General features: G+C 26.8%; 1 protein-coding gene across 3 annotated transcripts in view; it reads right to left on the bottom strand.

Annotated features, from left to right (window-relative positions):
- Positions 1–1,773: 1,773 nt before the first annotated feature.
- Positions 1,774–27,134, bottom strand: part of LOC123260954 (insulin-like growth factor 2 mRNA-binding protein 2) — a 158,912-nt gene continuing 133,551 nt past the window's right edge. For all 3 annotated transcript variants that reach the window (XM_044722362.1, XM_044722361.1, XM_044722363.1), the window contains 6 exons: positions 11,817–11,993; positions 11,347–11,727; positions 10,833–11,085; positions 10,388–10,744; positions 6,848–7,099; positions 1,774–6,763 (listed from right to left, as the gene is read on the bottom strand). In XM_044722362.1, coding sequence (XP_044578297.1) covers positions 6,488–6,763; positions 6,848–7,099; positions 10,388–10,744; positions 10,833–11,085; positions 11,347–11,727; positions 11,817–11,993 — 1,696 coding nt within the window. In that variant the 3' untranslated portion in view covers positions 1,774–6,487. The remainder of the gene's footprint in view (positions 6,764–6,847; positions 7,100–10,387; positions 10,745–10,832; positions 11,086–11,346; positions 11,728–11,816; positions 11,994–27,134) is intronic.

Here is a 27,134-nt window from a genome sequence, read left to right as displayed (position 1 = left end):
TAACATTGAAAAATTATAATCACGGAATCAACATTTAATCGACTTATTTTTAAGCAGAACTGATAATATAATAGTGAAGAAAAAAAAACAAAGTATAAGTAATAATGAGAACAATTAATAAACAGAACACGAGTGTTCATATACAGTTAATAAGTATTAAAACGCAATAAATAAGAATGATCAACAAATTGAAATCTATTATAATTATAAACATGATATTGAATAGTTTGTGGAACAAAGTTTTCTTCAGTATGTACGAAAACATGTAATTCATTTAATTAAAGTAACAAACTTGTGTTTGGAGTTTTTTCATTTTTTTTTCTTTTTTAATACAAAAAAATTCTGCAACAACAATTATAAGTCATATAATTATTAATTAAATAATGGTCCACAATTAAAATTGTTTGAAATAAAATAAATGTAATGTATAAAATAGTGTTAGAATTGACGAGGTAGTGGACGCGTTACAGTATATAATTATTAAGTTTAAATATTTTTTTACGGCAAAAGTTAAATAGTCGGGTTTATAAAATTAAACGAGACTTGCATTTGATTATAAATATCATAACCACACAACTTGTTATTGAATAAGCTCTTATTTTTTATCTGACTTGAATCATCAATAGCTAAAGTATTTTGGGTTTTAGTATTAAGTTTGTATTCAATCATCTAAATCAGAATTATCTATCTTATTTTAGAGAGAATTGAAGAAAGCGCACGCGTGACGTCATTTATATAATTTTATAGCTTTATGTGCATAAGTTATATAAATTATGAATTGTATGTTACATTAACTATATATGTATATAAATATTTTTTTTTACTTATAGATTGAGTTAGAGTTTGTATTTTATGAAGAATATATCTTTGTGTAAATAAATTGTTATTATTATTGTTATACCCGCACGCTTTTCTCATAATGCCCATCATTGGCAACAATAAAATAATATTAATATTAATAATAACTATTATTATTATATGGATAATAATCATAATAATAATAAAATAATAGTAATAAGAATATATTACAATTCCAGTAAAATATTACTTAATTAATATTTATGCAAGTTTCTTCTATTTCTTTATTCAATTACTTAGTAAGTTCACCTTATTTGATATATACGCAATAACTGATATATCTATTATCTTAGTAGTATTTATCACTTGAAATCATTTACATAACAATGCCCACCTGTTTACAATAAGGCCCACGTTTTCTTCACCGTATACCATTTCTCTCTTTTGTCAAGCTATTTTTGATATTAATGTTTTTAGTTTTATTATTTATTCTTTACAACCTATTGGTAATACTAAAGCCCAAAATATTCTCTCAGTCAAGATAACTGTCTTCTTAATCTTCGTGCAGTCTAAAACTTTATGCGTTACTTTTATTATTTCATTTTGCCTTTTATAAACAACAACAATAATGATGTAAATTTAATAATTGGTCATAAACGCGAAAATATTATTTTTTTTTTTGCTTTTTTCTTTTTTTTTTATATAATAATTACTATTAAAATTTGTTTTTAATGCCTATTATCACTATCACTATTTAATATAATTAATAAATTAATAGCTATTACGGTTGGATCATTAATATTTTCATTTTACCATTATAAAACAGGTATAAATGCTGAAAATGTTACGTAAAATATTCTAGGTGATCAATTTCTTACGTACATACTTCCATATTTTTTTTTGTATACATATATGCATATGTAGCGAATGCTTTTTATTTTTAATTATTTAATATTGGAAGGTGGTTGATTTTTCTTCATTAACGCTTATTTATAGGTTTATTTTTAAGTGATTAAATGCATGTTAAGATAATATACGAAGTTGAAATAATGTAGAGTTATACGCGGGAAAATTGTCAACTCGACTAATTATTACATCGATGTGCAGTGTTTTTTTTTTATGTTTTTGTAAAACTCGTGAGTTGTCATTTTCTCAGTTTTTATTGTGATTTGCGTAGCCGTTACGCATCATTTGTCTATTCAGTTTGTCCTTTCAGATTTGTGCTTGTCAATTAAGAGCTCATATATTTGTTATTTTTTAACAATAAAAAAGAAACAAAAAAACAACGATGCTAGTTGTTACTGTCGTTGTAAAATCAACAGATCTGTTTGTTCGTTTTTTTTTCTTTCTGAAGAAATAGAATGAGCATTAAACGGATTGATTAAGTGTAAAGCACGTTTTTCAGAATATGTGTCCGTTAATATCTCTTTTGAGTAACACACAATTACAATCTCTGCGCGATTAAATACTTTAGATACTAACATTTAAGATTTAGCGATTATTCGATTTTGTACATTTATCCGTGGTATTCTTATCAATTTTCATATCTTTTTCTCCCTTACTCATTTTTTTTTCTGACACTCTACCACACTTAATAATTTATAACTTTAAAATCTTTAAGTTATTATATTAATAATTTCTGTTTTTTTTTTTTTTTTCCTTTTACTTTGTTTGATTTGTACATTTTTTACTCCCCGAGCATACGAGCGAGTTTCACGCGCGCAACATTATTCAATAAGTTGCGCGTGTGGATTTTTTTTGTATTTTCAAATTTCTCTATTTAATTATTATTTTTTAATTAACAACTTTTTTGTTTCTTTTTTTTTTTTTCACTACTCCTAACGTTATTTTTAGCTGGAGTTTTGAATAACATGAGTTAATGTTAGTGTGAATATGTTAACAGCCAAAATAATTTTTTTTTTTTCAAACTTATTTTGATGTTGATACTTAAAGTTTTTTCGTTATTCATTATTATTTTTTTGTCAATTATTTTTGATTTTTAATAATTATACAATAAATTAAATATTTTTTTTTACAATTTGCGTGACAATAAATTGCTATTTGGTCCATATGTCATCATAACTATTATTTTCCGTCACTATTGTAGAGCTTCAGAATTATGAGCGAGCAACGAAGTCGAAAAAATTATTTGCATATTTAAATCAAGATTTGTTCAAATTCATTCAACACAATAATTACAATTACAAACGTCTATTAATTAATATTCAGAAGCTATTTCGATATATGAAGAAAGTTTTTCGTTTTTTTTTTCTTTTTTTTTTTTTTAATAATTAAATATTAAAAGAAACAAGACCGGAGCTTGTTGAAACGTGAGTGTTATTAAATCACAGTTTTGATATTGTATGATAAAAAATGTAAAAGAGTGATATCATTTTAATTTTTCTAATTGTTTAAAATTGCTAACATTTAGTAGAAGTAAATTTGATTATTATGACGATTCAAGATTTTAATTTTTAACTGATAATGGAAATGACAAGTGCCTTTTAATTTTCACGATTTGATTTATTGATTAATTATTTGTACTCTTTATTTTTTATACGTCCTATTACTTATTGGCACCTTCTTTTTTTGAGTTTCAAATTACGATTACTATCAATTTTCATTAATATTTATGCATGATAAATAACCTAGAAGTGGCAGAGGGAGGCCGTGTTTGTTTTAAAAATGGTAAGACTGTTTATTATCACATAAAACTGTGAATTAAAACTTTAATACGCTAAAATTTAACGTATGTACTATATGGTGATACGATCTCCCTGCGACCTGACCACCACCGTAATTTAAAATATATTAAATATATCATACATTTAACATTAATTATCTCTTTTACTTTTATTTATCTCATCTTTGATCAACTCACTCACGAAATTACCTTGTCTTGTTTTAACATTTTAATTCGACTTTTTTTTTAAGTTTATTTTATTAATTATATTAAAAATTTTATTTTTTCTTCTTTACTTATTATCAACTTTTTAATTTCTTAATATCGTTAAAATTTTCTAAGTTATTAAAACATTTAACAAAAAAAAAATTGATAAAGGAAAGTACTAAGATCTCCTCCAACAATGTATCAAAAATAAACTTATACTCTTATTTTATTTATTTTTATTCATTTTTTCTTCTTTAACTTTCTCAATTAATTTTCTCTTATTCCCTTAAATTTACGCTCTCACCTACGACCTTTATTTGGAACAAAAAAAAATAATAATAATAAAATAAAATAAAAAATTTTCTTTAACTTCGTTCTCTATCATCCGCTCAAATCTACTTATCATTATTCGAAGGATTATTAAAAAAAAATCTTCAACTGAAAATAATTAATTCCAACTATTCAATTTAGAATTAAAAGATTTTCGTTATTTTTTTGTTTTTTATAATAATCCCTGAATTTGATAAATTTAATAAAACCTACATACTTTCCAAATTTGATCGATGATACGCAAACACAGCTTCTTACTTTAATTTTTAAACCCATCATTTTTTTTTGTACTACAATGCCTACTAAATATAGAGAATTTATAATGAGACAGCAATTAAAAAATTTTTATTGACAAATATGACAATAAATAATTATTAATAATTGCTGTCATATCGCGAGATTTTTTTCTCGAATTAGGTAACGAGATATACATAAACATTGTCATCTTATTTTAACGGGCTTTAATTAGATATTTATTTGTAGATAAGTAAAGAAATTATCGTATGAATGAAAGTACCGAATAATTTATAATATAAATATAATAATAATTATCTTCCAAAAAATGATTGAATTTTTTTTGGAAATACTTTCAAACACGACGATGTAGAATTGTCAGTCCGATAGTAAGTAATTTTTGAGGTTTTATATGCTTATTTGTTTTTTTTTTTCAAACCACAATTCTGAGTTAGAATCTCAGGTGATTAATTAATATTATTACAATCATGTAGAATTAGATTGTAATTTTCCTTCTTAGGTTAATTGTTTAGACTGCTATATCTATAACATTGAAGCAATTGTGTATTTGTTTCGATATTAGAAATACTGCAAAAATAATAAGACAGTGAGGACCCTATAGCCCACGACGGTTTTTACTTTTCTCTTTGATTTATTTTTTTTTTTCCTTTTTTTAATTATAATTCATAGGGGTACTACACCCTCATGTCCTACTTTTTCATCATTATTCCCCTTTATTTTTTTTTTTTTTCATCAAAAATTTACGTATTAATCAATAACTTATTAATTAATATTCATCAATCAGTCAACATACGCACACTCACACAATACTACACTCATGGTAAAGTAAAAATCCCTGAAAAAGTTTTGTGTCTCTTTGCAATTATTTATAGTATTTTTTTTTTTTTATTTTTATCATTTTATTATTAATTATTATTAATCGATTGATCACTTGCTGTACTTAAACTTTTATAAACTGAGACCGTTAAATATTACTGATGTTTCTCTATCAAATTTAACAGCCACATTGAACAACAATTTATTCAATAGATAAATTGATAGAGTAGCCGAGCGGCTCTTATTATGGAACTTGAGGCGATTATTTAAATATTTGAGCCCACTACGTGTAACATACTAGCAACACGTATTTTTACTTCACTAATAATACAAAAAAAATCATAAAAGTTTCTTTGGTATTACGGTGCAAATTGGGCGTTGCCTAAAAGCTCCTCAGCTCGTTTTCAATATTTAAATGTTGTCTTTTTTTCAATTATACAACTTAACTGTGTAATTCTATATGCTTTGCTTATTATAACTATCTAGTTTGTGCAAACTTCAATTGAATTTGGATGATTATAAAACTGCAGCATTTAATTTTCATGTATAAAAAGAAATAAACAACTGTAAAACAAGCCATTTCATCTGGACTACCAGAAAAAAATGGTACTGGTAATAATAATAATCATGATAATAATAATAATAATAATAATAATAATAGTAATAATATTAATAATATAATAATAATTAATAATAATAATAGCGGTAGCAAATATTAGTAGTAACAGGTATAACATAATTGTGTAATCGTTAATTAACTTCTTTGTATATTATTATTATAACTTTAATATTAGGTAGACTTTAGATTAGTTGGTTTATCATTTCTCATTTCACTCTGTTCTATCTTATTAAATCTTTAATCGTAATGAATGAGGTAATAAGGTTGTGTGTGTTTTCCACCATATTCACACTTAATCGGCGACGTGGATATCATTTTCTTTTTTGTTTTTCGTCTTTTATTGTATCAATTATACAATAATATTGACACGATTAAACTCAATAACGGAATAATTGCATTGATACAATTCCAAAGTTACGATAATTTTATCTACGAATAATGACTACCAGAGCCATATTATGTAAAACATTTACACATTATGATCATCTTGGATCAATAAAAATAAAAAAAAAAAAACTAATAATAAAAAAGAAAAACAATAAAAAAAAAAAAACATTTAGCACGTGAGTTTGATAAAAACACGATTAATTTTTAATAAGAATTCGAAAATTAATCAAACTCATGGCATGATAATTAATTAATTATCGTAAAATTGGCATTTCATCATTGCTTTCAATCAATTGTTTACGTGAATTTACGAAAATCATAAAACCAACGAGGCCGATTGAAGTGAAATTAAATATGACGTTGGTTGGCCATCTAGTGGAACTTTATCAACGTTACTGATTTTGTTGTGGCTGTTGTTGTTGATTTGATGGTGAAGAACTTTGTGGCGAGGATGTCTGCGATTGTTGTTGAGACTGCTGTTGTTGCGTAGGCTGTTGCTGTTGCTGAGATGCCGAGCTTCCTTGTTGAGATGTCGCGCTTCCATCTCGCCGACTACGAGCACCACTTTCTTGGCTGCTTCCACGACCAGCGCGTATTCCAGTTCCAGTTGGTCCGCTTCCTGGGGCACCTGATTGGAGGACCATTGCTCTGATCCTTCGCTGGGCCGACTAAAAATAAATTTTAATCATTCAATAAAAAATAACAATAATAAATAATAATTATCAATAAAAATAACTTTTATTTGTTTTTACCTGAACTGAGAAGAATGGCCCAATAATGTGAACAGTAGTTTCTTCATCAACCGCTGCTGGTACTGCTTGTTGTTCTGAAAGCTTAATAACACTTCCAGTAACTCGTTGAAGTTCTCTTACATTTTGACCGCCTTTACCAATAATGCGACCAACTTGAGCACTGGGTACCAAAATTTCAATTGTCAATCTCACATCCTCAGTTCCTGCTACAAAACCTTCTTCACGCATTTTTTCGAAGATCAAATACTGAGCCTGAAATTTTATAAAAATTATTTATATTTTATAATTAATTTAAAGTAATATACAGTCGTCGTCATTTATTTGTAACGGTTGGCAATGATTCGGGTAAGATAAAAAATTCTCAATTTGGACATCTCTCACTAAAAATTTCAATTAATAATATGTTCAGAAAATAAAAAAAATATACGAAACTATGAAGAAAATTCACATAGAATAAATAATTTTAAGCTCAGAAAAACATAATTATAGAAATTTATCCAAATAAAAATTACTACACATTAACATAATTAAAGATGAAAAATTCCTATAAGGTAAATCACCAGAGAAATAGTTTGAATATTAAAAACTATACAAATAAAATATTTCAAATAAATTTGATGTTTCAATTAAAAGAAAATAAATAAAATATTAGTCTCCTCATAATAACAGTCTTAAAAATAAACAATATCAAATAACTATAGCTCAATATAAAAACATTTACTAAATTATTAGATCATATTATCATACAAAATTAAAATTGAAAAGGCCTAAAATTAGAAAATAGTCCATTAAAGCAATTTAAATTTTTTAAAAATGGAAATATAAACAGAAGATACAAAGGGAATTAAAAAATGATGACAAACCTAAATTCAGACAATTCGAATAAAAGACATCAAGGTTATTTGACATATACACAAATGAACAACTCTGAATATAGAAAAGCTTTACAAATGAACATCTCCAATTATGGACATGAAAATTCGGAAATCTCTCAATATGGACATCTCTCATTAAAGAAAACCAAAAAAAAAGAAAATACAATTAAGTTAAAGATAATTTAAAATTAAGTTAAAGTGATTGATAAAAAAAAAAAATCGTTTTTATGTGAATAAGTGTGGGATCAGATTAAAACAATTATTCAAGGGTTATAAATTCTGCACCAAGACATCTTTTTCGGAGAACTATGCTGAAAAATTAATTTTCATTAATCATAGGTAATGTACGATTTTTTAATTTTTAGGTAGATTTTTGAGGGGGCTGGTGCCGATTATCAGCACTGGCACGTGCTATGATGTACTGAATTTGATGATTGAGACGAGTCGCTTACCATCTCGTCGTCGCTCAAATTGTCCAGGTCGTAGAAGTACGAGGTTAATGCAGCGTTCATCACTAATGACTAGAGTTAATGACGAGGGTTATTTATGTTAAACTTTTCTTTCGTGATCCTATGATAAAATTCATGAAGACCAGCTCAATAGATAGATTTCTAAAAAATCTACCTAAAAATTAAAAAATCATACATTACCTATGATTAATAAAAATTAATTTTTCAGGAAAGTTCTTCGAAGATGTCTTGGTGCAGAGTTTATAACCCTTGAACAATTGTTTTTATCTGATCCCCACACTTATTCCCATAAAAACGATTTTTTTTTATCAATCACTTTAACTTAATTGTATTTTCTTTTTTTTTGGTTTTCTTTAATGAGAGATGTCCATATTGAGAGATTTCCGAATTTTCATGTCCATAATTGGAGATGTTCATTTGTAAAGCTTTTCTATATTCAGAGTTTTTCATTTGTGTATATGTCAAATAACCTTGATGTCTTTTATTCGAATTGTCTGAATTTAGGTTTGTCATCATTTTTTAATTCCCTTTGTATCTTCTGTTTATATTTCCATTTTTAAAAAATTTAAATTGCTTTAATGGACTATTTTCTAATTTTAGGCCTTTTCAATTTTAATTTTGTATGATAATATGATCTAATAATTTAGTAAATGTCTTTATATTGAGCTATAGTTATTTGATATTGTTTATTTTTAAGACTGTAATTATGAGGAGACTAATATTTTATTTATTTTCTTTTAATTGAAACATCAAATTTATTTGAAATATTTTATTTGTATAGTTTTTAATATTCAAATTATTTCTCTGGTGATTTACCTTATAGGAATTTTTCATCTTTAATTATGTTTATGCACAGAAAGAAAGATTTCTTGACTCGAGAACAAAATTCTTGGCTCAAGTAAATTTTCAGGTGCCCGAAGGAAGACCGAAGTTGTCTTGGCCGAAGTAAAAATTTTTCTTGAAATTTTATTCTTGGTGGAAGTAATTTTTTCTTAATTCAAATTATCATAAATACTTGATACAATAACTTTTTATATTTGATCAAGATTTTTAGATACTTTGGGGAAGCAGCGCCATCTACTTCAGCTGAGAAAAAAATTTTCTTACCTTGAGAAAATTTTTCTCTTGAATATTTGATACCCATTTTAGATTATTTTAGAGCGCAATTATTATACATATTGAATGAAAAAAATGATTCAATATTACTTGATCTTCCCATTTGACATGTTAGTTAATAAAAATATTAATGAAAATTTACATCAAGATATTTAATTTTTTGGAGCAAGAGAGAAATTTTCTCAAAACAAGAAAATTTACTTCTGTCAAGAACTTAATTTTTTGGAGCAAGAGAGAAATTTTCTCAAAACAAGAAAATTTTCTTGACTTAAATAAATTGTCTTGGATCAAGATACGTATTTCTTGAAGCAAGGAATTAATTTTGTTGGAATAAGTGAAATTTCTTGTGTCAAAAAAAAATTTTTTTTCGCCCAAGAAAATAATTCGGAAGAAAAATATTTTCTTGGTTCAAGTGAACCTTTCTTTCTGTGTGTGTAGTAATTTTTATTTGGATAAATTTCTATAATTATGTTTGTCCGAGCTTAAAATTATTTATTTTATGTGAATTTTCTTCATAGTTTCGTATATTTTTTTTATTTTCTGAACATATTATTAATTGAAATTTTTAGTGAGAGATGTCCAAATTGAGAATTTTTTATTTTACCCGAATCATTGCCAACCGTTACAAATCAATGACGACGACTGTGCCTATTTAAATGATATAAATATGTAAAAATAATTTGTCGAAGAGATTTCGGGAATTAGATTGTAATTAATAATACAAACTAATCACGGAGACTCTTCTTTTTATTTCCCTGCACGAATCAAGGTAATGGTTAAGTACCGCCATTACCCCAAACCGGCAGGATTCATTTGTTTAGCCGTAGATGAGAATTGAACCCGACTATTCACGGACCATAGTCTCTTACCTTGGCCACACGGTAACCAAGAACATATACCTAAGAAAACTTAAGACTACCTTTAAGGTAACTCGATCAAAATCACTGACATCTAACGACCAAAGCATCAATTAAATTGAATCGTTGCAATCGCTTGCTAAGTCATTTTAATGAAAAACGCGATGAATCGAAGTAATGATAGAGAAAAAAAATGTGTTTGTAAATAAAAAAAATACTTACTTTCCACTGAGACTCTGGTGAACCGACAATAGTTACTTTTCGTTCGGTTTGTTGATCAGCAGGTTTTTCCTGTTCTAAAGGAGCAATTTTAACACTTGCACCAGAAAATCTGATTATATTCCTGATGTGTGAGCCTTTTGTACCAATAATTGCACCCACACTATTGTTGGGAATATACAAAAACGTTGTTTCTTGAGCATCACTTGCTGGTACTCCTTGTTGAGGGGGTAAACTTCCTTGATAAGGATATGGCGCTGGTCCAGAACCATAAAGCCCTGGTCCGCGTGAACTATAACCCATACCAGCTGTGGACATCATCGCCATCGGATGAAGACCGGGGAACATCATGCTCTGGGGCTGTTGAATTTAAAAATATAAAGACTTAGTTTTCATGATTTTACTTTATTATAATTAAACTAATAGAAAAAATTAAAACAATAGTTACAGCCATAGCTTGAAGATCATTTTCATAGCTTTGACGAAGTTTGCTGGAGATCATCGACTCAGCTTTGCTCATGTTGTCGATAGTGCCCTTGACCGTAATAATACGTTCCAAGTTAAAACTGTTGATGTCATTTATGCTACTGACAGTAATCTTTGTATCAGTATCCATCATTATTCTTTTTATTGTATTACCCCCTTTGCCAATAATACGACCAATCAAATTATTGTGTGCAAGGATTTTAAGTGTGATTTCTCTGCAATAATAATTTATTTTATTATTATTATTTTTTAAAGATCAATAATTAAAATAAAATAAATGATACTGAAATTAACAGGCGTTTGACAACGTTTATAATTTTTTTATCAAATAAAATATGATGAAAAAATTAAAGGAATTTCAAAAAATTATGAATCTAAATTTTTTTTTAATACTAATTTATTTTTTAAGCAAAATAAGAAAATGATTAGGTTTCTGATTTGAGTATTTTAAAAATAAAATATAATAAATAACGTACCCTTTGTTGGTGTTATTAGCTTCCTGTTGCATGACCTCCAATATTTTTTTACAAGCATTTGTACAATTTTCAGGATTCCCATAAATAGTAATTGCTTTCTCCAAAGAACCAACGTTGTCTTTGCGATGAACGTCAACTCTAGCACGTGTCATTTGTGTAATTTGACGTATGGTAGAACCTTGACGTCCGATTATAGCACCAACCATATCAGACTGTACCAAAATACGAAGTGGAAAGTCTGTCTGACGGCCAGAACCCGGTAAACCAGAAAAGGCTACGCCACCACGCTGGTTACGTGCTCTTCGTCGGCTTTCCGCACTCGACATTTCCACTTTTATTGAATTTCCGTCGTACTCATAGCCATTCAACTCGTTCACAGCCCTAAAATTCAAAAAAATTTTCAATTCAAAAACTAAATATTCAAAATAAAAAAATATAATATAATAAATAAAATAAATTGATAAACTTACTGCTGTGCTAACTCTTGAGTTTCATAGCTAAGAAGTAAAGTTTGTGTATTTGCATCACGAGATGGTACTTTTTCGACGTTTTGCACCTGTCCGTATGTCAAGAACAGGAGCTCGACGTCTTCAAATCTAGCGTGAGCTGGCAGATTGCTGATTAGAATTTTAGCCCCAGAGCCACTACTAATAAAAGAAAAAAAAATACATTATTATTAATTATTATACTAATTAATCGGTGAGTCATAATTAAATTTATATTACAAAAACTCTCATGAATCAATTGTCATACTTCAATAATTTTAAAAATTCAATAAGTACGCATTTAAAAAGAATATGTTTTAAATATTAATTTTTTTTTTATTTATAATATAATTATAAATGAAAAATTTAATATTATAATATTTATAAATTTTTGTCATCTTTTATCGATAACATTGTTGATAACATGTTCCTTTGTAAGACGCCTGTTTTAGTATTAATTACTTTCTTACTGTGACGTGAATGAATTCAAGGGAGTTGGATGGAAATAAATAAAAATAATAAAAAAGAGGGTAGTAGGAGCTATTTCCAGGCTGTACTAGATAAGGGTACTGTACTGGTGCATACTTTCACTTTTGTACAAATCGATTTTTTAAAACTTGCTTGAGCAGCTAGCAATAGTGTCACAGTTATAAGCTGCATTTTTTTTTATTTTTTGAAAAAAAAAAATTCTATTTAAGTGATTCAACCATGGTTTAAATTATCTCTCGTAAATTACAGTTAATAATTATATTAGTTATAATAGTTATTGTTTGAAATAAAGTCATTAATACATTCTAAGTCATTATCGTAAAGCAGAGTGTCGTATCCAACAATAGAGAATGTGATAACAAATTAAGTGTATAATCTAACAAATGATAACTTGTTCAATTTATTCCATTAAACTATTTCAGATCGAAACACTTTTACGACATATTTCATTAAAAACTAATAAAAATTTTTTTATTATTGATGATGATTAACTTTTTGTATAATTACAAATAATTAAAATTTTTTAATAAAGTATAATATTAAAAATTCATTGAAATAACAGCGATGTTGAGTAAAAAATTTTATAGTACCTACGGGTGGCGTTGAAAAGGAAAGTACAAAGTGAGCTGATAGTGGGTACCTATATGGTAAGAGGGTTTTTGTTTTATGAACCTTTACTTTTTCGATGGTAATATAGAGTGCCAATCAGAGGGTTCTGGAGGATATAAAAAAGGCACATTGATATTACTGATTTTGTCTCTACTTTTTTAACTTTTTGTATGTATGATCAATTATATATTCATACATATATATTAGGGTGGCGTAAAAAAAAACTACCTTTTTTTAATCTTCTATAAAATAAAAATATGCTAGTTTATCATGTTTTAAAAGCCCTCTCTAAAAATCAGCTCGATTAAAACTTTTTAAAAGATTGCCCAAAAATTTTTTTTAAGTTTTCAAAATTGTTTAAAAGTGACCAAAATGTAGGGTTGTTTTGTGAATTTAAAGCAATAATTTTTTATAATTCAAAAATAATTTTTATTTATCTTTCCATTGAGGGAAAAATTTAACTTGATTAAAGACAAAAAAATTCGATTATTTTGAAGAGATTGATTTTTTTTTTAATCAAACAGAAAAAGTTCACAGTAAAAAATTTTCATCCCGTAAAAAAAAGTTTATGTTAATGGAGAATTTTTTGTTGTATTTTTGAACAAATAAATTTTTCGTAGGACGAGTATATTTTACTTCGAATGAATTTTGACAATTTTAAAAAATTTTGAACAACCATTAAAAATATTTTAAGAAGGGTTTACATTTTTTCTCTCTCTCGCCCTCTATTGGACAAACGAAAGTATCTCTGTCATACTTGTACAACAAATGGAATCTTAAAACGCATTTTATGCATAAATAAATGAAAATTTTCCAAAAAAGCGTTTCGCTCTTCGATAGATAATTAAATTATCTATCGAAGAGCGAAGCGTTTTTTTTCGAAATTTTATCACATACATGAGAAAAACACGTTTGAAAATCAACTATAAACCGCTCTTAATTAAACTTATTTTCAGCAAGAGTTTTTAAAATTTTTTTTTTTTATTTATTTTATATGAATAATTAAAACTAATATGAAGGAAAGTAGAAAATATGATGTGTAACATAATAAATAAAGAAAATCATAGAGAACCAGGCGTACAAAAAGGAAAACTATATAGTTGTTTGGTGTCGCGTCGTCAGGCGCTCACGGCGTCGCGGGGATCGATTTTAAAAAGGGAAAGTGGCGTGTGTATGCTTGACAAGCAGCCGTGCGTACGGAGGAACTTAACGGTGTGGCGCGAATATAAAGGTGCTTGTTGCTGCACTCAACCTTAAGCGCCGGCGTCTGGCGAATTTTATATAAATTTAAACAAAAAATAAACATTTCTACCGACTAACTGAGCATCTTTTTTTTTTTTGTTTCTTACCCAATAGACACTTTAAGTAATCTTATTCTACAACTGGGTTTATCAACTACAAAAAAGACCGCCTAAAATAACGAGTAGTAATTGAGTGTTCTGAAAATGATAATTAAGTTGTCATTACAGTATATGGCTAGAAATGTATGATTCTACATAATATTGAGCTATGATAATGATAATAATAATTAGTATTTTTATTTATCAATATCATTAACAAGTATAAGTATTTTGATACACTTTGCTCCATATTTTTCCACACATAAGTTGTTATCTCTATTTAGTAACACTGGGAGGATATACAGTCAACGCTCTCTGTATTTGACTCGCCCGTACAGGACCATTCTCTGTATTTGACTCGTCCTTGTCCATAAGAGCTGTGTAAAATCGTCAAATACAGAGGAAGAATGTGGTCAAATACAGAGAGGTCCAATACAGAGAGCGTTGACTGTAGGTGTTTTTTTTCCTGAGGTCGCACTAAAGTTGAAGAGCCTTTACGTTGTAAAATATTTATAGATGTTGTTAGATAATTGTTAAAAACTTGGACATCTGATGGAAAAATTTTTTTAATTTATTTCTTCAGCTAAAAAAACATTTTTTAATTAATTCAAGAAAATTTTTTTACCTCGAGATAATTTTATTTCTCGTTTTATAAAATTGTCATTTTAGCGGAAGCATTAAAGAACTGAATTTTTCTTATCCCAAGAAAGTAGCAGTTTAATTTTAAAAAGAATTATTAGTTAACGTTTAATAAAGTTAATTTATTGTGGTAAATATTAGAAATTAATTTTATATGAAGTAAAATAAATAATATTTGTTTGAACTAAGAGAGATCAAAATAAAGAAAAGATTTTTTAGTCAAGAAAATTGATGTCAAAAATTTTTTCGTGCATATATGCTTTTATCAGTTTTCTACTAATCTTAAAATAAAAAAAAAATATAAATAAAATTTATTTTTTATACTTTTATGTTCTTCTGTTGTACTTAAAAAAAATGAGTTGAAACTGATGCTATTTAACATTAGTTTTGAATGTATTATTTCAAATTTAATTTTTACTCACTTCAAGATATTAATAAAATATTTAATTCCAAACCAGATTTTGTACCGTTCTTTTCTAAGTAATAATTTTGATGACTTTCAAATTTATATTAATTAATGATAACATAAATAAATCGATCATTATCAAGAGATCGTGATTTTAAAATCAATGGAATAACTATGATCTTTATAAATACATAATAAATTTATTGATATTTATATAAATTCTTTTAAAAAACTCCACCTTCTACTCTGGTTGCAAAAGGAAATTGTTTCTAAAGTGACTAACTATATTAATATCTGTAGTTTGAACAGCCGTTGAGGTTGACAACGAACGAAAAACGGTTGCTCAGTTTGTACATGCAACATGCATAAATGCGTACCCGGTCACACAGTATACACTTGTCCAGTTATCAGAGTTATTGAATATGTTATACATACGAGCAAGTCAGTTAAGTAGATGTATTATTGAAAATGACTCATTGGTACAACCTGCTTGGAATTATAGTCACATTGTTTGCAAGATGACGTGTCTATAATCCCTTGCGTTCATTTACCGTATGAAAAAAATGAATTCCATTACTAAATTAATTTTATAAAAAATTCAAAAAATTAACTACAACTTTCCAGTGTCCTTGATGTGATGTTAGGTGTGATGTAAGTGTTTTCGTGAGAAGTTTGAGATGATTAAGATTATTTAATATGACCCGCATCGATGACTTACGTTTGATTAACAAAATTGGAAGCCACCCTAAATTTTGAATTGACGAATTAGAGATCATATATCATATGACCAGGCAGTAATATAAAAAATGCTTCCAGACTGGTTTATTTTTTTTCTGTAATTAATTGTCAATTAAATAAATCGTCAATAAAACAATAATCTAATTGTGTTAAAAAAATGACATTGAAAGCCGCAAACCGCATTGAAATCATTTGATTTGTTATAGAGTATCGCAGTTCAAAGGATTCAAAATAGTGCTATATTTACACAACTAGTAGATTTTTGGACTAGAAAAGCTCGAAATGTATAAAAGCTTTATTTTTGAACTCGAAGAGCTTAAAACCTTGTAATTTGAATTTTATACACAAAAACAAATTTCTTGCGCCAAAAAAATTTTAAAGAAAACGAAAGTTATTTTGAAGCAAGAAAAAATTTTCTTGGCTCAAGAAACTTTGACTTTATTCAAGAAATTTTTAACCTTCTTTAATATTTTCTTGAGCCAAAAAAATTTACACTCGTCAAGAATTTTTTTTTTTCAGTGTAAGTATTTTGAGCTTGCACAGAATAAAAAAATTAATTTGAATCAAGAAAATAATTTTGGAGAACTTTATTGCCTTGATTTGAATAAAAAAAACTTTCCAACTACAAAATTTTTCTTGGTTTAAGTAAATTTTACTTAATTCAGGAATTTTTTTTTTTCGATTTAAGATGATTTTTTTTTTTCAGTTCGTACATAGCGGATAATTCTAGAGATGGCCTACAGGGTCAACCGTTTTTCAGATTTTTTTAATATTAATATCAACAGGAAGAAATATTAATAAATTGAGTAATACGTAAAAAATACCTATAAAAATTTTAATTAATTTTTTACAATTTGACTTCTACGAGCAATCTATTTTATCCATAAAAAGAACAAAGTTTTAAAATATCTACTACTTTATGTGTCATATTCTAGGCAAACAACGATAAGTAAATAAAACTTATGTCAAGAAGATAGAATGCTTCAATGTTTGCACCATTCTTTGGAAAACTCTTAATAAAGGTCGAAAAATTTGTTACCATTAAGATTTACTATAATTTATACTCGATATTTTCGTTCTATAAAAAATAATTTATTAAATTACATAAAATCTTGCGTCTATATTTACTTTTGTTATTGTTTTTGTATTGATAGTTGACTCATAACTTTAAGTCAAACACTGACCCCGTATATTTTTAGATACAAATAAATCGGAATTCAAAAATGTATTAATATCAGTATAGTATGAATGAGATTTATTTCATAATTTACTGACGTTGTAACCTAGAATTATCACTAATGTAACCTAACCACGTCCTGTTTGGATTGCGATTAATACTTTTATAAAAACATGTGCTTATTTTTGATAACATTATAAAATAATTATTTTCGATGTAAAAAATTTATTTTAAATTCAATTAAATTTATCATTATAGTCTTCTCACCAGTTATCAGGTGAATGATATTATGTATCTTTTTGTTAATAGAAGAAAATTATCTTATAGATTAAAATTTTCTATAGAACAACAACTAGAAAAGTAAAGTATTAATCATATCACTTGTTTACAAATAAAAAAATCTTTTAATTACTCCAAATAAAAAATCTCTATTCTTACCAGCTCCAGTGGCTTGTTGGAATTAAATAGTAAATTTTGTTATTTGCTCAACAATCAGCAAAAAAATAAAAACCACTGAAATTTAAATTTTTTGGAAAAATAGTAGAAATTGCAATACAATGTGCGATTCTAATTACTATCGCTCTTTTAAATTAATCACCAGCCCACCAATAATTAATCCACCAGTAGCAGCAATAGGTGCGACAAAATAACAGTACATTAACCTCCAGAAAAATCTAGCACTACAATAGTAATAAGTTAAAGTGAGACCACGTGCCCAGCAACCGATGACGCACTCGTGGTTTAACAACTTGTGATTTTATATCATCGATAATAATCAATTTGACCTCGATTTTAATGGACAAAACACTTTTTAGTAAATAGTCTCAAAGAGTAAAAATTAGCTTAACTTAATAAATTATTAAAATCAAAAAGAAAACAAATCAACTATCACTAACTAGAGAATTATTCCGTGAAACGGAGTATATAAAATTTTCACGCGAACCGCGCAATGTTCTACGGTGTACTAATGCAAAAGTCACGGCGACGTCTCGTACTAAGGGCTGTACGAGGCACTGGTGCGCCACCACAGTGAAAATTTATACACAATTAACGACTTGTTTCTTCTTCTTATTCTTGTGTAAGAGCAACACAGACAAATATTATTATCATTATTGTTATTATGATTGCAAGTGCAAGGGTATTTATTAGATTAATATCCAACTTATCAGCGTTATCCTGTCAGATAGTGTACGTATATAGTCAAAATGAATTTAACGACATTAAAAGACGATAAACAATGATATTATTAGATTTGTCTTTTGTAAGTATACAACTATCGTGATAATGACGTATTAATGTACAATAATAAAAACACTAAATTATCGTAGTGCTGACATCAGCAGACTGCCCACTATTTTTTGATTTTGTTCATAAATAAAATAAAAATTAGAAAAATATTAAAAAAAAATTGCATTTCAGTTTTTTAAATTTTAGATTTAGAATTTTTTTCAATGTTTTTATATTCATTTGTTAATTAAGAAAATCCAAAAAATTTTCAGGTGTCTAATAATTACATTTTCACACAGAAAAAAAAATTTACTTGATTCAAGTAAATAATTTTGAAGAACTTCATATTCTTGATTTGATTAGAAAAATTCTTAAACTAAGAATTTTTTTTTGGTTTAAGTAAATTTTACTTGGTATAAGAATTTTTCGTCTCAATGAAATTCTTTAAAATTATTTGCTTGGTTCAAGAATTTTTTTCTTGATTCAAGTTATTTTTTTTTTTCAAGTGCATAAATTATTAATGTATACAACGACACTGAACTGAACTGATATAATATTTATAATTATTTTATATTAAACTTGACTCAATATTTACTTAATGGAGTTAAAGAATTTTGTATTAAACTGAATATTATTGAAATGTATACCATGTGATAATAAATAAAAATTTTTTGATAATAAAAAAAAAAGTTGTTTTTTATTTTTATATGGACAAAAGATTTATTTATGAAAAAATGAAGTAGATAACATTTATGAAAAGAAGTTATAAACCATAAAATAACTATTCATAAATTATAGCTGGGTGAGTGCATTATAATACAACGAGGGATAGATACTAACACGTTCATGTGATTCCATATACATTCTCTTCTACTGAAAAATCCTCTCGTTCTTTTTGCCAATGATTTTTTTTTTGGAAATTAGTGAATAAGAGCTAGCAGAAAATAGAGAGTATACTATCCAAAAAATATTGAGCAGAGGATAAAGAATACAGGACGAGAATGCCGACGTCGTTGTAAACAGGAAACGCTTTTATGATATTTCCTCACTCTGAAAAATTTTGCTTCAGTTTGCAAGACGAATTAATTAAAATTTTAAATTTTATACGACGCAAAACGATTTAATTATAATCTGAATTAAACCAAAAGCTCACAAGAAAAATTTATGTTTCTTTTTTATAAATTTTATTATTACGTTTTACGTTTATTATTTTTTAAGATTATATATAATGAATTAAAATTGTGACAACTGTTTAAACAAAAGAATTGTAAAAAGATACTGTTACAGCTGTTACAAATAAAAAACAGCTACAAGAATTCTTGAACGGTAAATTTATGTGAATAAAAAAACACTTTTGCTCAATATTAAAACGAATATTTCTCGTAAATTTTTTGGTCCGTAAGATGGAGAAGAGTGAGAAGATTACGGAAGTATACTTCTGTGGATAGATCCCGTTAAATCGCGATGCGAGTGAGGAAACAATGCTATGCATTTGTCTTTGAGGGTGAGACTAGCGCGTTAATCATTCTCTTATTCTCCCCTTGTTTATTTTCTACTCTCTTTATATCAACGTTCTGTTCCTTCTTCTTCCGTATCTCAACTTCTCTCATTCGTTACTATACACTATACAGAAGAAGAAAGAGAAGGATAATTTAAAAACAATTTTCGTAAGAAAAGGATAAAAATATACACACGGAAAAAAGAAAACTCGAAAAATTATAGTATATAATGCAACGTGGCGCTTCGTGATGAAAACTGGAAAAATTACAGTTTCAGATTGTAATTATTACAGATTTTATAAGAATTACATTGTAGAATGTAATATTTAAATTGTAAGCTCTGAATATTAAATTAAAAAATTGAATTTAGAAAAATGTTATTTCAAACTGTAATTTTTCTAGTTTTGATAACGACGGGACCGATTTTACATTTTATACTGTAATTTTTCGAGTTTTCTTTTTTCCGTGCAAGTGCACCAGCAAATGGCATAGAATGCCAGTGGTTTATACTGGAGTCCAATTAGCAATTTAAGACAATAAACGAAAGCGCACCCCCTTTGTTTCCTTTTAGCCTTCTATGCGATCAGTCAAAATTATTGCAAGCAGGGAGAGTTAAGGTTATAGAAGATTTATCTCTCTTACTTTTCGGCAAAATTTATCATCCCTTATTTTTACGTACTATATACTCTTAAATATATGTATACATCGACACTTTGACTGAGAAATAAATCAAATTTTTTCGATAATCATTCTCATCCATCGGAATTGTATATTCACATTCTCGGATTAAAAATTTATTACCTATAAAACATTTGAAAATGCAATCATATGTAATGTCTGCATATAAAAGAGAAATTCTTTGTTATAATAATATATTTACTAGACTCAATAAAATAGTCAAAAAAACAACAATCATTTTTTTTCAACTAAAATTTACTTGACCCAAAAAATTTTTTCATGCTCAAAAGTCGTCCTGAGAATTTTTTTAGTTCAAGTAAATTTTTTTTTTCTGAAAAGTTATAAAAAAATAATAATTTTTATAGGTCAAAGAATTTCAAAATTTTAGTGTTCAATTTGATATTAAAGATCAAAACAAACTTGAACCAAAAAAAATATTTTGAACAAAACCATGGGTCGATTCAAAAACTCTTACTCCTATTCTTGAATTCTAAATTCTTGGATAAATAAATAATTGTTGTGAGTTATTGATCAAAGATGAGTAATTTCTTGAATTGAAAAAACATAATATTATGAAACAATAATAAAATAATTTTTTCGGTTAACAAATGATTTTGCTAACAAATGATTCTATTATTTTATAATTTGATGTAAGATAGATTATAACACGATCGATATAACGTGTCGACAAGTGTGTTGTAGTATAAGAAAGTAAAAATTTATTTTATAGCATAGTTAACAAAAAATTGTAAAAAGTCTGACTATAACCGCAAAAGACAATTATTACCATATAATTTAAATGAGAAATGGGTCTTTTTTATGTGTAATAGCTCAGTAATTGAAATAAAGAATACTTTTCGACAGCAGTACATTACATACAATGTGAGGGCCAACGTGAAAGAGGGAAGAGTGCATTTTCGGGTTTTGTGTATGTTATGGTAAAGAGAAAAGGGTCTTTCCGTCTTTACCCTCTTGACAATTTACGAATTATACATGTGCATGCAAATTGATCAACTATAAGAGAAGGGAGATATGAAAGTGCACCGAATCCCAAGAGTTTGAATATTAATTTTACTTTGAATATACAGTTCATTGACGATGTAATTCTACACTGAAGAATTAATCAAACAGTGCTTTTGAAGCTCCGAAAAAAAAATACCTAATAATATTTTTAAAAATACGCTTATTAATAAGACAATCGAGAATATGACTACATCGCGATTACGTGGGTGGTCTGTTCATATTTCGTTAAGTTACTTAAACACATTTATTGTTATGACTGAATAACGAATAAACTGTTTAAGATTTTGTATTCGTTATCAGCTTTATTTACCAAACTTTTCGAGAGGCATTGTAATTGTTATGATTTTATTCATAAGATTCTGTCAATGTAAAGCTATTTTCAACATGTGTACGCATGATTTTTGAAACATTGTAAGTATGTATTCAAATGAATGTTATCAAACTTGGTATACTGGGTAACATGATAAATTTTCTCACGTTAGTTATAATAAGTTAACAAAATATTGAGAAAGTATCTCACTATCTTTCATAATTGACAATAATTAATACGAAGTATTCTTGATATTATTTAAGTGAATAAACGTAATCCTTCTTTATTCATTGCTTTAGCACGGTCATAATATACCAACTTTCTACTATTAAGTATTTTGAAAAATTTGACACTTTTACTTCTTCCTAAAATTGAATTGTATACTGACAAAAAACAAATTTGGTTGAATTTAAAAAGAAATAATTTTGAACCAAAAAAATTATTTGGAAAAAAATCGAATATATATTATAGTACGATAATTTATTTTCTGGGTTTCTAAATTCTTAAATTAGATTTTTAATTTTTTTTTCTTTTCAACATATTATTCCTAAAAGGATAATTTCAAAAAATTGCATTTATATTTTTTTCGAATTTCCACATGTAAAACATTAAAAAAAAAATTTTTTACAATAATTTAATTACAAAAAATTTTAAAAATTGTCAAATGTTTCTCCAACTTCAATATTATTTACATTTTTATTTTAAATAATAATTTCTTCATTCAAAATATGATTAGTTTAAACCAAAATAATAAACTAAATAATATTTTGAGCCAATGTTACCAAAAGAAAAAGGAATATTTTGAAGAAATCTTTTTGACAACATTAAATTGCTTCATTAAAAGTTAAAATTTTTGCATAAAAAATTTTCTGCTATTCTTTCGAGAATTATAACTTATTGACTCAAGAGATAATTTCTTAACATAACAGATGTGACTATTTTGAAACAAGAGTGAGATTTAAAAGTAAATATTTATCTTGAATCAAGTAGAGTTTTTTGTGTAAAAAAATATGACAAGTATCTCGCCCAGAATCGCCCTCAGATATGTTGGTTAAAGTATAAGATCGATAAAAAGTCGTCAGGTGCAGAAGAAGCAGCGTATATGTGTACGTAGCACAACGACGCAGCTGAGGGTTACGCGGATGTAACCTTGACCCGGGGGATGAACGACCCAGCGGGTGCGCGTGGCACCCCCTTATCCCTTTCCTCAGAGCTACTCAGAGTGAGCTGAAAGTCCGCGAGCCGGGAGAAGGGAAACGGGCAAGAGTACGAGTTTCATTCCACACTTCTGTCCTGATACGACCCCAGCTCCTACTCGGTTATATTCCTATGCTTGACTCCTAACCGACGTACTCGGCGCCGGCGCTTTCACTGCCTTTACTGTTCTCCGTATATACTCTCACTCTCAATGTAAACTCTCTCGAGTTGTTCGCCTTTCTACTCTGGTTTCCCTCTTTCACTATACTACTACGACTTCTACTACTACTATTACTACTATTACTACACAGAAAAAAAAAACTTCTTGCAACCAGAAAATTTTAAGGAAGACAAAAGTTATTTTGGAGCAAGAAGAATTTTCTTGGCTCAAGAAACTTTGACTTCATTCAAGAAATTTTTAATCTTCCTTAATATTTTTTTGAGCCAAGAAAATTTACCCTACAGTCAAGAATTTTTTTTTCAGTGTACAACTACTGCTACTACTACTACTACTACTACTACTACTACTACTACTACTACTACTACTACTATAACTCCCCCTACGAGTAACGTTACCCTTATCATACACTTGACTGAACAAACTGAGAAAATACGAGTGTATTACCAAATACGAGGAAGAAGTTTCCGAGAGAAAAAAAAGAATAAATAATTTTTTGACAATTCATGTTCTCCACTTAGAGATTGTAGTTGTGGTGGAATGTCATGTTTGATATATATGAGTGTTTTTATTGTTCTCGTTATAATTGAAAAGTATACATAGGAGTCTCTTGACTTCTTTCAGTATTTCAGCATTAACTTAGACTAATAAAGCCCTTTGAATTCTCGAGTATGTTCATATATCAAACGATTCCACTTTTTTAGATTGTCTCTTTAGATTTGTTTGTATCCTGTGTTGTTGTTCTCTATCTCTATACGCTGGACTGAACTTTTAAATACAATTATTCTATACTAGAGTAAGCAAAAAAATTATAAAAATATCCATACTAATTTTGTTATTTTCAAAAAATATAAAAATCTTTTGACTTTTCTTTTTTTTTTTCTTTTTAATTGCTGGCTACCCCTATGAATCGTTTCTATGATTATTGAAGTATAATTTATTATAAGAAATAAATAAAAAAAAAAAAAAATTAATAAGGACCTTTGATTGTTAAAAAATTAAAATTTTATGCACTGATAAAAATATTGACTAGATTCAAGATAAAAAAATCTTTAATCAACAAAATTATTATGAATAATTTCATCGAACTAAGGAGAAAATTTATTTAATTAATAATTAAATAAATTTGCTTGATTCAAAACAATCGATTTCTTAAAAATTTTTTTTTTGCTTCGAAAATTTTTTTTTTGAATTATTAAGTAAGTTTTTTTATCAGTGTATAAAATTCGATCGTATTTATAATAAACCAAATACTTAATTAAAAATTAAACCTCAAGTACAACTGTCACTAAATGATCTGATAAAAATATATTTCAGCCTAGTTTATACCAATGAGAATGACTTTTACTAAAAGATTTATAAACTTTTACCGTAGCAAAAAAAATTCCTTATTTTTTACCGGCTGAATAATTGTCTCCTATTTTATTTAATTTCAACAGAACAGTATTTAACCCATTAAAATTCTCTTAAATCATTTTTATATTGTTAAGCAGTAAACTATAAAATGAAGAAGTTTAATTTATATAATGTTACCGTTTAATTATTTTTTTTTTATCGAAAATGCATATAAAACTTTTTTATGTTAACTTCTTGAAATTTATGCTTTTGAACCCTTATGAATTTGTATTCTTTCAAAAACTATGAGTATAATTTTTATAAATATTCTTTGACTAAAGTTTTTTATTTATATCTTATTTAAGTACACAAGAATAAAAAAACTGAAAAAATAGATATTGCGGAGCAGACAAAAATCTATGGCAGGTGCGAGGCGAATCGACCTTGAAGTTGAACATAAATCATATTTTTTTATTTTTTAAAAAAGAAAAAGATATAAAAAATTATAAAGACTTAAGGAAAAAACCAGAGTATAAAAATTTGATTTTCTTAACTTTAATTTTTGACTCACCGATCTGATGATATATGACAATTCAAATAGATTTTATTTCCTTACCTGAAACAAACAAAAATTAATAATGAATTTAAATGAAATAATAAATTATATAATAATATTAAAAATGCTTAACATAGCTTTTGTGCTATATTTTCTACAAGTTCATGGTCTCATGCATTGGTTTAGTCCGAGACTCATGGCTGCTGGGGCTCGATCGATTTGGCGAGACTGCAGAAGTTTCACGTAAAGTGATTACAGCCTTGTGGTTTCATGAGAAAATGTGCATAGTAGTTTATCTATATGTAATGAAAAAAGATAGATAACCAAATCGATTCAATGCAATTTAACTTTTTGCTCATATATTGTGGTGTTATTTTTATTTCTTTCTATTTCATAATAATTTTAAACAAAATTAGGTATTAAAAAAACGAAAAAACATTTTCTAAATAGAAATAATAAGAGCAACGGAATGTATATTTTATTTTTTCACTTTCTCCTCAAAATTTCCATAACTTTAAGGAATGTCACTGCTAGCAATAAATCTTTTAAATGTTCACCTTAAATAATAATGAAGATATATTTATCTTGAAGATATAATAAATTTCACTTTATTTTTTTTTATAAATTAAATAAGTAACAACTCACGAATGTATGACAACGTAAAAAGTTTAATCAGCCATTAACAATGAATTGGAAAAAAAAAACTGTTAGTTAAGTAAAAGTTAACTCTCGGCGGTCTCTTTTATGTATTTCACCATATGGTAATGATCTCTTCAATCTTTTCAAGATTAAATATCTTTATTTCAAGAAAATTACTTTTAGCACAAAAATAACTTAAGTTTTTCAAAAAATTTTTTTGGTTCAGGTAAACCTTTTTTCCTATGTAAAAATACACAGTTCTATTTTCTACATCATTTCAAAGCCTAATTTTTTCAAAATATATTACAGAAAAATTACCAATTGATAATTTTTTTAATTGAATCTTTTTGTTACTTTAAATTTTACGAAAATAATACCGATGAAAAATAAAAAAAAATAAAAAAAATAAATAAATAAATGAACGCAATTGACAAAAAAAAATATTTTGCATATTCAGAGAGTACTATCGCAAACATATTATTTAACATTTTAGAAACTTTCAGTAGAAAAAAAAATTTTTACGTAATTTTCGGGGCACCCGATTCTACCCCGCTTTCTCCTATATCTATTCAATAATTTACTTTGCATTTTCTAATCATCAATTCGATTAATTTGTAAATTAATCTAATTAAATTAAATTAAAGTAATTAAATTCTTTCGAAACTGTAGTAAATACATCTTTAATTTACTAAAATAATAAGAACAATAAATACTCATAATACACTCACTAAAATAAATAAATAATTGAGATTATAAAGATTCTTACACAATATGAAATTTGTAATTTATTTATTTATTTAGTAACAATAGACTCAACAGCTGGAAGGCCAATAACAGGGTCTCAATACAATTTATACATAGTTTAATAAACTTAGTATAAGTTATATGAACTAAAGGCGAAGTACATAAGAAAATTTAACATTTATAAATTTTAATTATATATAAGTTTTGAACTAAGGTTTTGAACTAAAGGCGCAGTAAATGAAAAATTTTACATTATTATAAATTGATCTTATAAGATAAATGATATACTGCTATACAATTTTATTAAGAATATAATCAAAAACCATAATAGTTATAATTATAACATATAATATAAATATTAAATAATAAATGATATAAGCAACTAACAATTAGAAGTAGTAGATATCATAAGAAAAAATACATTTTAGACTGAAAGTACTATCTAAGAGATATCAAAAGAGATGCAAGTACGTTGGCACTGCAGTTGAGATTTTGGTTAAAGCCCAGGAGATCAATGGC

Source organism: Cotesia glomerata, linkage group LG3, assembly GCF_020080835.1.
Source record: "Cotesia glomerata isolate CgM1 linkage group LG3, MPM_Cglom_v2.3, whole genome shotgun sequence".
In the NCBI taxonomy this organism is placed as follows: domain Eukaryota; kingdom Metazoa; phylum Arthropoda; class Insecta; order Hymenoptera; family Braconidae; genus Cotesia; species Cotesia glomerata.
The sequence above is the reverse complement of the archived record's forward strand: the minus strand, read 5'-3'. Positions and strand labels throughout refer to the sequence as shown.